General features: G+C 41.0%; 1 protein-coding gene and 1 long non-coding RNA gene across 7 annotated transcripts in view; one reads left to right on the plus strand and one right to left on the minus strand.

The window, feature by feature from the left end:
• Window positions 1–16,193, plus strand: part of LOC100647470 (zwei Ig domain protein zig-8) — a 237,816-nt gene extending 221,623 nt beyond the window's left edge. For 4 of the 6 annotated variants that reach the window (XM_003398723.4, XM_048410574.1, XM_048410575.1 and 1 more), the window contains 3 exons: window positions 4,819–5,002; window positions 10,824–10,966; window positions 13,341–16,193. In XM_003398723.4, coding sequence (XP_003398771.1) covers window positions 4,819–5,002; window positions 10,824–10,966; window positions 13,341–13,453 — 440 coding nt within the window. In that variant the 3' untranslated portion in view covers window positions 13,454–16,193. The remainder of the gene's footprint in view (window positions 1–4,818; window positions 5,003–10,823; window positions 10,967–13,340) is intronic. The other 2 variants (XR_007225865.1, XM_048410576.1) reach the window with 2 other exon arrangements.
• The window catches only part of LOC125386040, a 34,423-nt gene that overhangs the window by 8,411 nt on the left and 7,768 nt on the right, over window positions 1–18,244 (minus strand). The window lies entirely within an intron of this gene.

An 18,244-nucleotide genomic window follows, 5' to 3' on the forward strand; every position in this document is an offset into this window, starting at 1 on the left:
AAAATAAACTTTTCTTTGGTCTCTGTTACTTTGAATTCATAGAAATAAGAGAAAGAGCAGCTTCGATATTCATCGATCTTTAACATCGAGGCTACGATATCCTAATTAATTACTCTAATCGTGTTCTAATTTTTAATTTTAATTTTTAATTAATTCGGTATTCGCAGAAAAACGCAAAGAACTTAAATCGATGAAGTATACATAACGTTCATAACTTTCTTAAAAATGAAATATTAAAATGCAACATATAGCGATGTAATCCGAAGTTAAATCTAAAAAATAGCAAAGTGGTCGCGTACATATTCTAAACTCGAGTACTCGTTCTATCGAGAACAGATGTTGGCGAGGGGATGTATCGTTGTTAAGAAAAACGGAAACCGCGTAGTTGATACGGCTGCATTGTTTTCCTAAGGTGTGCGGCTGAATTTAAATTTGCAACCGCAGCACGAACAACTTGTGCATACGTGGCCAGCCATAAAACAACGGACACTTTCATAAACGTTATAAATTAGTCGCGCACGAAACTCGAGGTTTTCCAATGTTTCCGGTTTGCAAATGATAGGAAACAACATGTAACGAGAACACCGTTCTCCGCGTGTTATTAACATCCGCATAAAAGTTGGTTTTTAAAGATAATTCTAAGCGGACGATTTTGTTGCCAATAAATGGAACAAGCCGTGAGAAGTTCGTGTAAAATGTGTGTATTAAAAGTATTTGGAACGCGAAAAATAAAAACATTGTTTCTATTCAAATTTATATTACGATTTATGTTATATCACGGTATGGAAACTTATGGTCGCAAGATCTTCGGTAAAATATATTCTATTAATAAATTACACGCTATGCGCTTAGATATACTATGCGTTCTAAAAATGTTTCAAACATACGCGTTTGCGCTTAAGAACATTTATTGTCCCTTTCTCGGATTTTATCCGGACGGAATTGTTATACAAATTGTTCGGTATCAAGAGAAACATAAAGAAAACGCTGCAGATTTACCTCGGTTACCCTTTAGTGCGCGTTCCTTTAAACGTAACGAGATGGCATGCTGTTTAGTAATTCGGAATTTATTTTAATTTTATTTAGTAAATGGAATTAGACACGCGATATGTATTAAAACGCGCGAACGGAATACAAACGTTGGTTGAAAAATAAACGAACGATTTCTAACACCGAATGATTTTCCATATATTTATTTCGATCTTTTTCGCGGATCGTGACACCCGACGCGACGTTTTCATCTATTTAAATAAAATTCTTTCGAAATAAAAATCTAACAAACGTACGTTTCAGTAAAACGTATCGAAAATAAATATATCGACGGTTTAAAGCGTCACCTAGGATTTTGCAACGTCTCTATCGACTCGCGAATCTCCGCGCGGCTCTTGTGCACCCTACGCGTCACAAATCACGGGGTATTCGCGCAACGAAAAATCCACGCGAGAAACGAGAGGCGGAAGATCTCCGACCGAGGGCAAGAATTACGAGAGGGCAGGGCCGACGGATCCAGAACAAAATCGATAAGCGTCGTGCGACCATGAATCAACGCCGATGTGTTTAAACCTCCCGACCTGCGGGATTTGGCAAAGGATCCCGCTGGATAATCTCGACGAAACCACCACGGGGATTCGCCTGTGCTAGACAACACACGCGGAAAGAATCGACCAACCCTGGCCACTGTTCACACGGCTGAACCTTACGTGTGCACAATTCCATAAAGAAACACGCGTCTGAAAGAACGAACGTAAAGAAAATATCTATATTTAATTTATTTAATGTCAGAATTTCCAAAGACTGGAGCGACCAAGGGTGGACGTTGGGACAGGCAAACTTTTCGCGTCTCAAGTTGAACGAAGAAACGCGAATCCGAAAGGTCGAACGCAAAGATGGATATTCGTTTAATTTGTTGAATGCCGAAACTTGAAATAAGCAAAGTTCGATAAAGAAACTCAAGTTGTGAACCGAGGAACGAGTACGGAGAGAAAAATAATAAGCAAAGAGAGAAATTTTAAACGAGATAAACTCGAGCAGAGCTTAATATCGCGACGTATCTCCTTCCGCCCTCCCCTTTTCACCTGTCTTCTCGAGTTTCGATGCTCTTACAAATTTTTTCGCGTTTTTTATGCTTGGTCGTTAGGTACAATCTCGTAGTTGATCTTGGGAAACGGCTACGGAAGGGATGATATATTCGTTCGGGTCTTAAAATTCGGGGTGAAATATTGTTTCGGGTTGAGTAAAGAATCAATGTATCACGGGGTTAAAACCGTGGAGAAATTTTGTGAACTGACACTTTACAAGTACAAATAACATCGTGAAAAATGAATGTCTTAAGAATCGACGGATACAATCGCAAATACATTATATACATTTTACACGCCGATAAATCTGTTTTCCTTGTAATCGCAAAGGATTAATTTTTAACGATAAGGAATGTAAGAAGAAACAATGTCAAAGAACATAAATAGCAACTTGTATATTATTAAGGTATTAGCATAGTCGGAAATGTACGAGAAAACCGTTGTTTCGGAAGATTCTTCGATATTTCTCCACTAACGAGACTCGTTCTGTAAAAACGTAGCGGCCGACGACATACACGAACGCGTGCCCTCCGTCCTCGTGATTTCGCGTGAAGCTCGGTTGATAAAAACTCAGGAAAGAAGGCTCGACGCGATGGAACGCGACGATGAATTCGGTATCCTCCAATGATCGAACGTGCAAAGTGAACGCTTCTCGGCCGTATTCGAGGATTCGTACACTACGATTCGTTTAATTAAACTTTTCGTTTAATACATGCACGACACGCGCCACACCTATACAATACGATGCTGGTAATAAATTATTAATTGTAAAATAATACTTAATAATCTGTAAAGAAAGAAAGAAAAAATATAAATAATTGGCAAAAAAATTAAGAAAATGGTAGAAAACGTAGTAAACTTAAATTTGACAAGAGATACGGTATTTAAATTACGGATTACTCGAGTAAAAAGGAGTCGTTTTAAACTTCGTTCTTAGACCGTTCTGTACGTTGGAAACATTTCCCTTTCGCGTAGACTCCCTACTGCTAGCGTACATACGTTTTTCCAAGGTACTCGTACTTTTAAAGCTGGAAACTGTCCAAGGAACGAAGGAAGAGATTCTCGGTCGAAGCTTGGTCGTTAGATACACGTATGCGTCACCGATGATGCGTCGTTTCGTATTTAGTGCCGTTGTGGGATAAAATATTCGGATTACATAACATCGCGTTACATAACAACGGTTTACAGACCGACAGTCCCGTTTCGTAAGCTTTACGAGAAAAGTAAACGATGTCGGCTCTTGGTCCAAGCTTAAATCCACTCGGTTGAACGAGTAAGACACCACATGCTTTTAACCTCCTGCATTTCGCGTGCTACAATAACGATTGTAAATGACTTTGATAACGGTAAAGGATAATATTTTATAAAATTGCTACATTTAACGAGATTCGATGGAAAATTTCTTGTCGACATTCGACGATCGATCGTTAAATCGAGAAATCGGCTAGTTCCTTTCGCAAACGGATACTAAATGTCGGATATTTTCGCGCTTTATCGTGCAAAAATAAAAATTTTAATTATCGCGGACGTTAGACGAATGTTTTATCGGCAAGCTCGAAATACGGCAATTTAAACAGTGACTATAAAATTCCAAAGAAAATTTGAATTCCACTGCTACCATCTCTGCTCTATATTTACTGCGTTAAAACGACATTTCACGCTTTCATGCGAATAATTCGAAATCCTGGTCCACTAAATTTCCATCGAAGGATTATATTTTACTCTACGAATTCGGTGACCTGTCTATAAACGCTTAATACCGGTTATCGGCGATAAAACCAACGAAATCGGCAGTAGTACCGTGATTCGTCGCATTATTCGCATTATTAAGCCGATACGATTTGTATTCGTCTCGCAGTCTGCGTGGAATTTGTACGCGGGCGAAATGGAGAAATCTTTGAGAAACATACCGCGGATCGGGCGTTCCTCCGCCCTCTCGTTCTGTCGTTTCTGGATTTCCATATTCTTAAACCACACTGGCGGATGCATGATAAACTTGGAATTGGAAATGGTCCAGAAGACACCGGATAAAAGATCGCATCTGAATTGTGCCGCGATCGTTAGATGCACTTACGCGTGAACAACGACCTATTGCGAATATATATGTATATTGGCTCGGTGAAATATCGCAAACTAGAACTAAAATGGTTTCATCCGTTATCGCATTTGAGACGACTCGATTTGCCGTCAAATAAATTATTTTTCTACGCGTTTCAAGATACTCGAGTACGTTTACTCTGAAACAGGGAAACGCGTATCATTTGACTGGCAACTTGTAAAATCACGGAACTAACCCCACTACGATCCTCGAATTTTTTATATCTCAATCTCGCTTTCGTTTCGATCGAGAAAGCACGTTTAAATCTATTTTAGGAAACCTACAGCATTACGTGGAGACGAGAACTCACGCGTATCCATGACGATTCTTTCTCTTCTTTCTTCAAGTTACCGAGTTTTCGACCGAGAAGCCAACTCACGGAAGCGTATATAACGAAATCAGGAAATATACAGGGATAGGGGTTTACAAGAGACGGGGCCAAAAAATGCTGACTTCCAAACTTTCTAATTTTCCAATTTTCCAAATTCATAAATCCGCTTCGTCGTATGCGTTTAATCTTACTATTGCGCGTGCAAGATAATAAAAACGGAGAGATACGAACAAAACTATTTGGCGATATATCGAGACACGCTTGACTCGGTGTTTACCGCTGTATCCTAACGTTACGTAATGAAATTTCAGCACCGTCCGTCCAAATAGTGGACGCCCTGGGTGAACCGCTGAGAGACAAGTACTACGAGGCTGACAGCACCATCGAGCTATTGTGCGTCGTGCGTCATATAGCGATGCAAGTCCAGTATAGTGTCGTTCAGTGGCTTCACGGCAACAGAGTTCTCAATTACGACACGACGAGAGGCGGTATCAGGTAAACGTTTCGTTCTTTTCACGCTTAAAAGCTCGAAGAGCTACCGGTTTTTCAAAAATTAGGCTTTCCGTTCCTATAAGAGAGATCTTACAGTCACGTTTATTTTCTATAGATAGAGCCGTTAAGAAGCGAGATAAGATTCCGAAAGTTTTATTTTGCTGTTACAACGAGTATAGCGTTAATAGAAAGCAAAGCGATTATAAAATTCACCGGTCCAAGACATCTTTCGAATTCGTCGATATGTTGGAAAAAGGACGAAAGAAAAAGAAGTCGAAACTAATTTCGATGCAAATGTTCCTAAAAATAAATTCAACGGGTACGTTTGAACGGTTATTGAAGAATCGTTCGACAACCGAGATCGCGCTCGATCGCCCAAGGAATCGGGACTCGGTGGGAAAATTCTAATCGATTCGGTTCTATCTTTGCCTCGCGTAGATCGACCTGTAGATCCAGCGACATAGAATTCATCGTCCAAATCGCACGTTTAATTTAAAAGACTCGTAGACGTTACGACGAGAGAAAACGAGAGATTTAAAACTAGCGAAACTAATTGCAAGAAATTTCTCGTTCATAGTTTTAGGCGAACGCGTATGCGACTCTTTCGTACGATAAATATGCACCGTGTATCTGCGTGACCGTGGATATATATTGAAAATCATATTTTGCGAGGACAATTAGGAAAATGGAATCTGGCTAGAAAATTATTTTACGTACTAATTGCAAGTATTATAACGAGTACCATTCTCTGGACATTTTACATATCTTTGCATATTACGTGCATTCTGTACACATTTGTCACGCTTCAAATTTCCGATAAACGCATAAAAATCCACAGTCTAGCGACGTATTATTTGTAGAACTGGTATCTCGTATATGCAGCAACTTATTGCTTGAAAGCCAGGTTCTAAATGTAATCGTAAAGAGGAAATATCGAAGAGAGAACTCGAATCGACCGTGAGAGCCATAACTCGATACAACTGCGTATATACGTCAATCCTGTGCCAGGCATCTATCCTTCACGCGAGTCAAACACGACAAAATACCGTCGCCCATTCGATGCGCAGCGACGCGTTTCTGATACGACGTTTGAAATCCGGTCTCGATTCGCAGAGTCTGATTGCGGCGGGGGCAAAGGCAAGCGTTCGCGCCACTCGCTGCTATTCCGTGGATAGCTAGTCATAAATCATAGCCAGGTGAACGCGCAAGCGGTCGACGATCCATGGGACGCCGCGGTAAGTTCTAATCCAGTGTCGACGATTCTCACTGCCTTTCCATCCCGTAGACGCACCCAGCCCGCTAATCCTCGTATAAACTACCCGCAGCCTCGAAAATCACCGGATCCTGCATCGTCGAACCGAGTCAGACGCCGTGATGAAACACCGAATGTACACGCGTATACGTCGAATAAATTTACATAGTACACGTGTACGCTGTCGCTGAAACGTAAGCAACTCGCGTACTTTTCCCTCCTGCGTTACGCGATCGATTGCCTCAATTATCGTTTATACGAGTACCAAACTATGTTTATTATACGATCGGAATGTTCTCGTTAATTTCTTTTCCCTCTGATCGCCCTCTTATAAAACATACTACGAATATTTCATTCGCGCTAGTCGCAGCTTTTTTCTCGGTGTAATTGGAAACGGACGTTTAAAGGACGTTTACGATTTGCAAAGACTGTACGATTGGAAGGTGTAACGATGTGTATATCGCGTATATTTAATAATTCTTAATTCGTAACATCTCTTTAAACGAAAGTGCAGAATTGTTCGATGCGTATTTATCGTTTAAATTAATTTCTTATTCCATCGAGTACAATGCACCAGCGTATAATAAAAACGCGAATATGAGAGGAAGAAAGCTCGTAACTTACAGCTTCCAAAGTATAAAAGTATTTTATAGCGTGTGGCTGATGATGATAATTTAGTAAACTTGCGTTCTACGCTTTTACGATTTATAAAAGCAGGATATTTTACGCGTGTATTTATAGTCGGAAAATTTCCGATATCGACTTGTCGTTGAAATCTGCATCGCGAGGCACGTTGTACGCGTAAAATATCCGAAATTTTGTTACAATCTTGGCAACTCTCTTCTAATCGTAGGAATCTGAAAAATGATAGAAAACTCGTATTAAGTCCGTTTATCTGCGGGATACCTCGTGAGAACTTCTCGGTGAATAACACCGATCCAAACGATCGTTAACCTTTGAACGAGAATGTAGTGGCCCAAGGAGAATGTTTCTCGCGAAAATGTTGTCGATGTGGCCGACAGCTCGACAAAGTTACAACCCGGCAGACACGCTGGCTGCCGGTAAATGGAATTAGTTTGCACTGTGCACCCGGTACATAAAGGCGCGTGTACATAGAGACTTGGCCTCTCGTTTCAGAGCACCCTCGTGGTACGACCGCTTCAGCCCTCGTCGTACGTAGCGCAACCACGTGGCCCGTGGAAACCGCAGACCGTAAACACATTTCCGCAGTAACTACCGTTCTGCCGCTCGTTATTTTTCTCCGAGAAAGTAAATGTCCATTTCCGGCCGTGTGCCACCGCGCTCCCGCGTCGCAGATCCGTCGCGTCGTCGCGTCGATTCGAGAAACGTAAAACGGCAAATTATTCGTCGCCGAGATTATTCGCCGGAATTTTAATCAACTTGGTCCGAAGATGGCGAAAATTCGCGTCGTCGTCTTAGCCACCTTTGGCCGAACACACGAGAAATCGTGTCAGACGGTGTTTCTCCTCCTATATCGTTAATACGAACATACGCGTTTTCAAAGGACAACGATAAAAATGGATTTTCCTCGGACACCATGAATAATAATCGTAATAATAATAAGACTAAAACGGTAGTTTTAAAATTATTCCACCCTTCTATCGATAAAATCTCTTGGAGCTAATCGGTTAAACGTGCTCGCCGGGAGTTATAGTTTAAAACAATAGCCGGCGCGATTAAATCATTCGTACGCAGGGACGCGTTAATAGGGTTGCGATTCAATCCCGTTTATTATACATTCACGGGACGCGAATGGCTCGCAGGGCGCATTTTTCATAGCGTTAAAATTACAGAGTCGTATCGTGCAGAAATTTACAACCCCGTGATACGTTAATTCCATTACTTGGACGACGAGTACGTGTTCCGTTTCTCAACCGACGCGACAACGCAATTTCGTAAGAAAGCTTGAACGGTGAACAGCGGCGAGTAAGAAAAGGTTGGATGAAAAGGAAGAGAAATGGAAAAAAGTATCCCAACTGCCGGTTTATTAACGTGAAACTGAAAGAAGCCAAGTGAAACGGTTGAAACCTCGATGGTTGGTTGCTTCGCGCTACGGATCGACGAGCAATCGTGCTCGAACGAGGAGATAACGAACGGCAAATTGCGCTCGCCAAGTTTTTCAATTAAAGGCGACCCCCTGCTCCGTATTTCGTGGAGAATAGAACGAGACAAAGGCTACGGTATTTATCGTTTGATTTAAACGAAGCGTCGAATAAAGAGTATATATTATTTGTTAAAAATCTCGTTTGATTTAAAAAGGTAGGTGCATCGCGAGACGCCTACTGGTCTCGTACGAACGACGATTATTGAAAGTCAGATTGTCGGAGAAACGACGAATAATCGGTTGGAATTCCGTATTCGTATAAATGCAAAATTTAAAACGTCCTGCGGAATTGCGTAAAAGTTACATTACAAGATAATAAATAAACAGGCGTATATCGATCCTCGCTACATAACGAGCGACGCCTGAGCGACAAAATTTGCTAACGAATCGAATAGGTAACCGTGAGAGTCTACTCTCGACATTTCGTAGATATAGATCTCGTAGATAACCATGGTTTTGCACGTAATTCGAAATTACGCCGCATTCGTACGCTACTCTGCTGAAAACCTTACTGCGATAAAATACCATAAGGATTCGATTTCTAAGTAACATGGTGTTTTATAATACGTTGATATATCTTCTAATGCGATATTTCGAGAATTCGAGTCTTTTACGATAGATCGGTTCGTGAAATCGATTTCTACGTACTTTTGCGGTCTTTTAAAGGTTCGATTTTTGCATAACGTAGTGCTTTAGAAACTCGCCTGCTACGTGATACGCTACATGAAAAACACGGTTTCTACATAACAATGTACGTACTTTGAGACCTCGATTTCTATAGAATAGAGTACCTTGAGAATTCAATTTATACATAGCCCGATATTTCTAGACCTCGATGATGTCTGTATTGCACAATGTGAACATACTTTGAAAGCTCGATATCTACACGGTTCGTCATTTTGACATCAAGTTTTGATAAAACACGGAAAAATGTATCTCTCGTGCCTACGAGATTGCTAGACTTGAAAGAAATTGAAAGTTTTATTAGCTTCTTCGCTGAGAGATTGATAAGGGGCATGAAAAAAACGATGGTAATGAAAAGAAATCGAACGACCATTCGATGCACGCTCGAGTCCTTCTTCTTCCCAAAGAATATCAAATCTTTTATGACGCACATACTATAACCTACCTATAATCAAATATTTCATTGCCGAATCTTAAGATTCGTCGTTTTCATGTACAATCACTGTGCTTTATCGTAAAATGGTTCGATGAAAATTCGATAAAAGCTCGTTTCTACGTACATTTCTAAGACGAACCGAACGAGCCAAGTTGCGTGTACCTTTGCCCAATCACGATCAATAAGATGCAATGTAAGATGTATAAGTAAGATGAAAGAGAGCAATTACTTTACGCGTTCTCTTTCGTAAGCATGTACATAATCTCGAAACGATCAACGCTAGCGATTTATTAAGTTACAGCGCCTTATCATCGCGAAGAGTTGTTTCGCAACGTAGATGTGTTCGTGTCCGCAAGGAAATAACATCGTTTCTTGCCAGATAGATCAAGCGGACCAAACAGATCCTATTACGGAATAATATCACTCGCGTACGTTCTACTTGCTTTGACAAATTGTTCGAATAAGGTGGCGCATTTTTCTCTTTGCATTTTGTTCGTTAATAAGGTAGCCAACGAATATAAAGAGAACGACGAAATTATTTTTTTAGATAAATAATAAAAATTATAAAGTTAATAAAGTTACTAGATAAATTATCTGCCATGTAAATCAATTTCGCGTTAGCATTCATCGAAGAATTAAAACATTTCTCCCCTGACAGTCTCTCTTTCCAATTTACAACGATGCAGGAAAAATTGACTCCATTATAGCTACTCTATATTACACGATGTTCAAAATTCCATATGCTAATGCTTTCCAAATAGAAGCTGATTGCATTTATACTTTCCCAATGCATATCAATATGGAATTTTAATTCGATTCGAGTTTAAATACATCGCGTGCGATATTACCAAGAATCGTAATAATTTCGTAATCGATTTCACGCGTCACTCATCTATATAAATGTTAACCATTGTATAGATACGCATACACGATGTATCACATTTTAACCATACGAATAGTGGAAAAGAAAATACCTCTTTTCACCTCGAGGCAAATTTTTAGCCACTGCGATACTAAAATACTTTTCATAGGTTTTTCTTTGAAAAAAGAACGACCAAGGGCAAAGACCAAGCGGTTAAGGGAGAAATAAAGGGAACGCGAGATTTGTTTTATTACGAGTATCGTTCGAACGAAAGCCTAGCTTTATAAAAACGCGTGATAAAAAAAAAGGCAAGAAAGATGATAAAGGGTAGAATAAAAGTCTGCAGAGCGATCTCTCAAAAATTGGACTGGCCATTTTTCGCATACGCTTCCGGCCGCTGATAAAACGCCCGTCGGAAGTTCCGTTAAAAATTGAAATTTCAACACCGCTGTACGTATGTTCCAGCGTGAAAACGGACCTAATGGAAGAGGGGGCCAATTCGACACTCAGCATAGCGAGGGTGGGACCAGCTGACAGCGGAAACTACACGTGCCATCTCACCACCATGCCCGATCAACCTGCCACTGTTCACGTGCACGTGCTCAACGGTGAGCATAAACGTTTTTCTACCGTCTTAGAGCCAGCGCTTGAAAATTTTCCAACGTGTCGCAATCAAGTTGGTTCCAACACGATTCGAGCATTTCTGTTCCTAACTCGATACATAATTTAAGAACTCTTGTACATTCCTATACGCGTTATAGTAAAAGGAATTACGTGTATTTGAAATAATACAAGCGTGTTATTCACTCTTGTCCATGTTACAGTTGCTTTGTTTCGAAAGTCGTTCTCGCAACTAACGCGTCATAAGCATCGAGCGATTTTCTACGAACTTTTACATCATGCCAAAGAATAGAAAATGTTTGCTCTAACTATATCGTTATCCTCTTTTAAATGCACCGCGCGTCGAACAGATTCCAATTACGCTATTCTGCCTAAGTGTTTCAATGAAGTTCACGGTATCGCAATAGTTGGGTTAAGAATTTCATTTACCTGAAATCACGTATTCCGTCGATCATCTGCAGTCGTAAAAAAATTCGACGTAATGCGCATGTAAATTACAGCCGATGCAGTATTCATCAACCGCGGCCAATCCAATCCGCAGAAAAGAATTTGAATACTCTCGATCGCTAATGTATCGTGTTGTTTATCGATGCAGTGGTTTCCACGTTTGATGTGCGTATTTCATGAATTTTTACAATTTATTTTTTATTTTTATGTATTTTGCTAATCGTTTCGAATTAATAGGAGAAACACAGCGCCAGAAATTCTTTAAAAAAGAGGGAATATTTACGTTCTTTTTTATATTCATGAATATTCTAACGATTATTTGAATTTAAAAAAAAAAATCAACAAGTCTACGTAAAGTTTTCTGAAAATATTTTTTAGGAATTAGGTAATTGCATTCGATGAAGATGTAGCGTAAATTTATAAAAAGTTAACAGCGTGGTGATTTATATTCGATGAACCTCGCCGAAAGTTTTCGACGTAATGCCGAAGGATCGCGAAAACTTGCACTACGATCTTTATGAGGCTGTCAAAATGAAAGTCACGTGGCCGACGTTAAATATTCTGTGATATTTATGCATATTACGCTTAATTACAGGTGTGCGTGACGAAAGAAGCGAACAGAATATCAGGGAACGTAACTTTCACGATGCCGCGCCGCCGTTAAATTGCAACAAACTCGCGCGCGACGCACAAAAATCCCGATAAGATATGTACGACTTATCACCGCCAATAAACTCTCGCTACTTAAATATAAGCCTCTTACATCTAATATTCAGCCTCTGCGCTAAATAAGACGATCGAAACACGGAAAGTAAGGTGCGTTTCTTATTGAAAAATTTTGAGGATTTTCACAACTTTAAGCAAAAAGAAAAAAAAGGAAAATAGAGAACGGTATTTTTAACGCGCGAGTAAAACGCGAGCGAGAAAGTAATAAAAAATGTGAAAAGCATAAAAACAAAGAATATATAAATCGAGATAGTAAACGAACGTTCGATTTACGCTGTGGAATTTGGCTTTAGATCGCAATTGATTCGCTGGAACGGTGTTTTTTGGAAAAAATTCTTCAACATCGAAGAGCCTTTGATATTTGTATTCCCTTTTGTCCTTTCTGGTGGTGCTTTATTCTCTTTCCTGTTTACCGTCGATTGAAATTCAAAAAGAGAGAACGTAACGACGAATCAGCGTTGCATAACAGAGGCCCGTGTTAATTGGTTTTTAGCTCTGTCGTTTAGCCCATTTCGTAGCTATCGCTTTTTACAAAAGAGCCGGTTATATCGAGATTTACGATAGCGGATTCCATCAAAACCTGCCTAATTCACGGTTATATCGAGCGGGAAAACGAACACGCGTCACCCGTTCGGTCGTTCCTTATGCCGGTTATGCTAAATGCAAAGCGTGCTTTTACCAGGTAAAAAGTTTACTCGTAGCTCGTAGCCTTTCAAAGTCAGAAAACTTACATCGTGGCGCAACAGTGATGCTCGCAATGCCCGCAGGATGCGTCGACAACAACGATATCTATCCTCGTTGCTTTTCGTGCAAAACGTGCTCTATCTTTCATTTGGAAATTGTTTGGGAACTAAACTTCGCTACTTTCTTCGTGACATCTTTGCTTCGTTCGATGTAAAATATGTCGGCTAGAGACAAGAGTTCGTAACGTTTTGCAATAACGGGATGCCACGTACATCGTCAAGTAAATTTACGTAGAAATATATAAAGGTTGTTTTTGAATTTTTTGAAGGACATTGGCAACTTTTGTTCCAATCCGATATCGTCTTGCTTATTCTTAACATTCGCATCGACAGCGCATTCTTAACATTTTCGTGCGGTCGTGCCAACATGTACGATCGTTATCAATTTCTTAAGCCAATATAGTCGAAAGCTAACAGTGTTTGAGTGTACGTAACGATGTTTCAGGAGAAAGCTTAGCCGAACTGCATCACGGATCCGCAAAAAGCGTGGGCGGTAGCGGGTCGTTGCTACTGCTTCTGTTCGTTCTCCTGGGCCGGATACAACAGGTGTTCAGATGAAGGATCGACGACGCTTCGTCGCCGTATCGACACGGCGCTGCGCAAATAACAATATGGACTTTTATATTATCGCTGAAGAATGGAGCTAGCCGTGTGGATGCGTAAACGACGAACGAAGGAAAAAAGAGCGACGAAAGAAATGGATGAAACGAGAAGAGGTGACGTTGGCTGGCGAAAGTAATACGTGGATCGAAACGTTACGAGAATAGACGAGAGAATAGGCTACTACGAGAAAGGGAAAGGTTGGCAGCGTCGATCCGCCGCCATTGTCTTTCCGCGTCGCTACACGCCAGTTTCCGGTTCGCTGTTTGTCCTCCATGGCCGACTCGATCTCGTAAAGCGCCCGACTCTCGCGTCTTTGTCCTTCCGGTTACCGGAACTCTCGGATCGTAGTCGAAAGAATTAGGCAACCCGCCGAGCTTCGGAGGAAGGAATTTGTCGATAGCGCTGGTTGCTAAATCGATCGGATCGTATCGAAAGTGAGAGAGAAAACGGGGTTAGAGATTCGATTTGGAAATTCAATTTGGAAATTCGATCGGCTGACTCGTAGTCTTTCTGTTTTCGCGCGTCAGCTACGTCATGTGCCTTTATATTCAGTTTCGAGAACGAAGTCAAGTGCGAAGAGTTTGGCCGCAGAGTTGCGTCGTACGTAAACGAAGATGGAACAAGGTGAGAACGACACGTGCATATCTTTTACGTTCTACGTTAACTCGTGTAATCGCACGTTTTCGTTTATTTTAGCGATCGTGTACGATAGATCTTTGTATCGTGGAATACATAATCAAAATATAATAAAAATAGTACATAGGGGTTTAATACGTATAAAAATGTTGACATATCTCGTTATTCGGCACTCGAATAGACTGAACTACTAAACTAATTGAAACGGATGTAGATCAGTAGTAAACTTAAAACGTTCACTGTCTACGATTCCAGAGAAAAATGTCCTCGCTTTCGCGTTACATCTCTATTACCTTAAATTCCTTAGCACGGATGGTGAACGCGTTAAGTTTCCATTCATCGGATCGATCATCTCATACTCACAACCATACTTTTTCGTTTATTTCCTAGAGAAATGTCTCTTATTTTTCCACTTTATATAGGACCGCCTTTATCATCGAGCCAATGCGAAAAATACCAAAAGATTTCCAAAGGATCGTCGATAGCGTTCCAAAGATATCTCGGCAACCAGAATCTACCGATAGCGAAAGAATCATCTTTGATCTCCGGCGCGGCAAAAGAGAGCTGCCGACAGGAGGTTGTTCCTTCCTCCCTACGAATTGTCTCGGAAAAATCCGTACGAAACCGTGCCGCCTGACTGCGCCCAACTGCGTCGATTCGAAAATCAGCGCAGGTTCGATCAAGTTTGCGTAAACGTGCGCACTTATACGTGGGCATTTATCGGCACGATGACGAAACGCTCGGAAGCCGCCTCGCGCCGTTGCGTTCCTTTATCGCGTTCCAACGTTTCCGAGACGTGCGTTCGTCGGAAAATGGCGCGACGATGTGACGATGATCGAGCGTCTCGCGTATATTCGTATCAGCGATCGAACGAACGCGCGTTAACAAGTTTAAGCGACGATCGTTCGTTCGATCGTAATTACGCTTTTCCTTCTTTACCGAGTTCGAGTTGAATTCGGAAATCGATCGCGAATGAAGATAAGAAGTACGATGTATCTAATAACAAAAGCTATTCGATGACTGTAACAGTGAGTTTCCTTATTTATGCATTTTGTTCGAGTAATCATGCGTCGACGAAAGAAAAAGTCGACTGTGTGTACCAAGTACGGACCGCTCGAGCGAGGCTCGAATTATCAGTATTATCTAGTTTTCTAAAGAGCCAGGCGGAAGCATCGCGTGAAAGAAAGCGGAAGCGATCGCGAAGCGCGCGATAACGTTGCGTTTGCGCGTAAATTACTCGCACTTGATTCGATCGTCGACGAGATAATCGAAGAAAGCGATAAAGCGCCGCATACGTATATCCTCTCCACTCGAACGAATACAGTGTACTTAATTCGTAACATCGACTACGCGCGTCACGAACATTCGTATTTACATCGTTCTTAGTTAACGAGAGTGTTATGCATCAACGTGCGCGTCTCGTTGTTTTCTATATCGACTGGTTATAAAATTACGCGCAAGCACGAACAAAGTGGACGAGTCGTAAAACTACAAATACCAAGTACAAACGAAAATGCTTAAGAGATTAAATTATTTCGTCGGCATCGTTATTTCTCTAAGTAAAAGCACACATTTTTCAAATTTACCGATTTTCGTATCAAAGTATCGCGGTAATATCGTTCTGTCGTTCGTGAAAATAAATTCGAATATTTAACGCGATGTCGTTGATTAAAAATATGAAATATCCTTTGATCGTAAACTAGCGAAAATTCGTGTTACGGATCAAGGATTAAACCACTCGTAAAGCGTTTCCGAGCGGCTCAATGGGCACAATGGGATGCGAGAAAAGCGATTAACTGCCAACCTGATCCTAAGCTCATCAATTAGCGATACGAAGCGAAGTTTTAAAGCGGCGGCAGCTACGCGTTTTAGCGAAAGTCATTCTTTTTCCGTTGATCCGTTGATCTGTCGCTCGACGGATGAGGCTCTCGAACGGCGCTCACGAGCAATTGAACTTGTGTATCGGGACAGATCGCAAGGTAATACTCGAACTTGACATAAAATCCAAAGTTTTCTTCGACGGCGAAATTATGAAATATACGATATGCGTTTTACAAGACTTTGTTCCTTTCCTTTCTACCATTTGCTCCCGCCAATCTTTAAGAGGAATCTTTCTCGTTCAAACATCGACGATTTCGCCGAATAACATTTTCTGCCATTTTCTCTTGCCTAGGTTAATTTCAGTGTCATTAACCCGTACGTACAAGATGATACTAAAGGTAAGCGATATCAAATCGATTGAGTGAAAATAAGCCCACTACGTTCTTTGCTACGTATTTTCGATCTAATCGTGTTTTTCTGTCGTGAAAATGCGTATTTTTTAAATTCGACGAAAACACGAAGCAACTATCGTCCTCGAATCGGATGAAAAACATTTCTCACTGCCATTTCGTTTGCGTGATTCTCGGAACCAGTCCGTAGAAACCGCTCCGGTAAGCGGTAGAAATACGCGGTCCTAAAATTGCTGCAAAGACGAAATTACCCCTTTCCCATAGGAAACGTCCACTTTTGTTGTCTGGACAAACTGGCCCGCACGACGAACTGGTTCCAGCGCCAGATCCAGGTAACTGGAGATTGAAGTTTCAAAAGGACAGCAGCCCCGCGCAAACTACCTACGCGCGGCACTCCACTCGCCTGCTATACGTATATCGGTCCGTGACTCTGCAATGGGTGAATGCAGTGGGTCGACAGATTGGACGTTCCATCGATCCTAGTTGATTCGACAGCAACTCTATTTATCCGTCACTGGCCGAGAAATGCTTTCAAGCTGCATTCCTCCCTGACGATCCGCCTTCTCCTTTTTTCGTCGATACCTGCGAGCGCTATGTGGCGAGATAATTAACGTCGCGAAACAGCTGACGCGAGCAAATTGCTACTTTTGTCTTAACCGAGACAACTAAAATTCTGAGGCGAAAAATTTTGCGAGTTTGAACGCTTTTACGGCGGACCTTGTTGGACTATACAATTGCGTACGGAGGAAATTCGAAAACGTAAAAAGAGAAAATACTATAATTTTGCAAAATCCAACTATAATCGACAAAAGTAATAAATAAATTTACGTACAAACTGCCGTTTTCCTTCGTTTTTGTCCATTTTTGTCCGATTTTGGGGAGCGAGGTAAATAAGAGGCTGGCGCGTACATACGCGTGTATATTCTAGAATAGATAACGCGATAAAATGTCCAACGCAAAGATTCGCATCGCTCGTATACGCAAATACCAATTTTAAATTTTAGCGGACACGCGACTTTTTGCATAAAAGTTTCTCGTATTTTCGAAACGTTTCGGCGCGTCTATATCTGAGCGTAATAGATGGCACAGCCACGGTCGCGCACCCGCTGACACCCGCTTTGAAAACGTTGAGACGAAGAATATCTTTGATTTGATCGAACGTTTGGAATTCAGAAGATCTCGCAGTATTCTGTAGCGTTGTATGTTTAACATAAACGAACAAGTTTTCTCCTCCGAGTGTTACCATTGGCACATCGATGTGTCGTTCTTCGAAAAAGAGCGAGTTTAGCCAATCGACGTTTAAACGATTTCAGTTGGCGAACAAGTACGGGCGAACTAAGATCAAACTGCGAGTAGTTTTCAAGCGATCGCGTGCCTGTCGATCAGCTCTGCCGTTCGTCGAGTTTTGTGCACCGTAAAATCGATTGTGAGCCACCGCATGAACAGACAGGAAGCCTGATTAGACAGCCTCTTAAAGCAATTCCACGTAGAAGCTCGCTCGATGTAGGTCAGCTTCTCAAATCCTTTATCCGAGGTAAGTTCGATGAAATACATTCGTAATTAATAACGTCAGTCGATTCAATTTGTTCTCGGGTTAGAACGTAAGAAAAAAATGCCACATGGTAGAATTCTCAGCTTTTAACTTTCGACCACGTTTCTTGAAATTAAATAAAATATATCGATCTGTTCGACATAACGATCCTTGCGAGGAAAATATTAGGTTATCAGAAAAGTTTCTTTCGCTTCGTGTATAATTCGATAAACTGATATAAAACAAAAAACATTGTGCGTCTATTATTTTCTTATAAAACGAAAGAAACAGATATGATACCGCTGTAATACCTACGTGTACAAATGTGTATATATATACATACATACA

The sequence above is a fragment of the Bombus terrestris genome, chromosome 11, assembly GCF_910591885.1.
Source record: "Bombus terrestris chromosome 11, iyBomTerr1.2, whole genome shotgun sequence".
In the NCBI taxonomy this organism is placed as follows: Eukaryota; Metazoa; Arthropoda; class Insecta; order Hymenoptera; family Apidae; genus Bombus; species Bombus terrestris.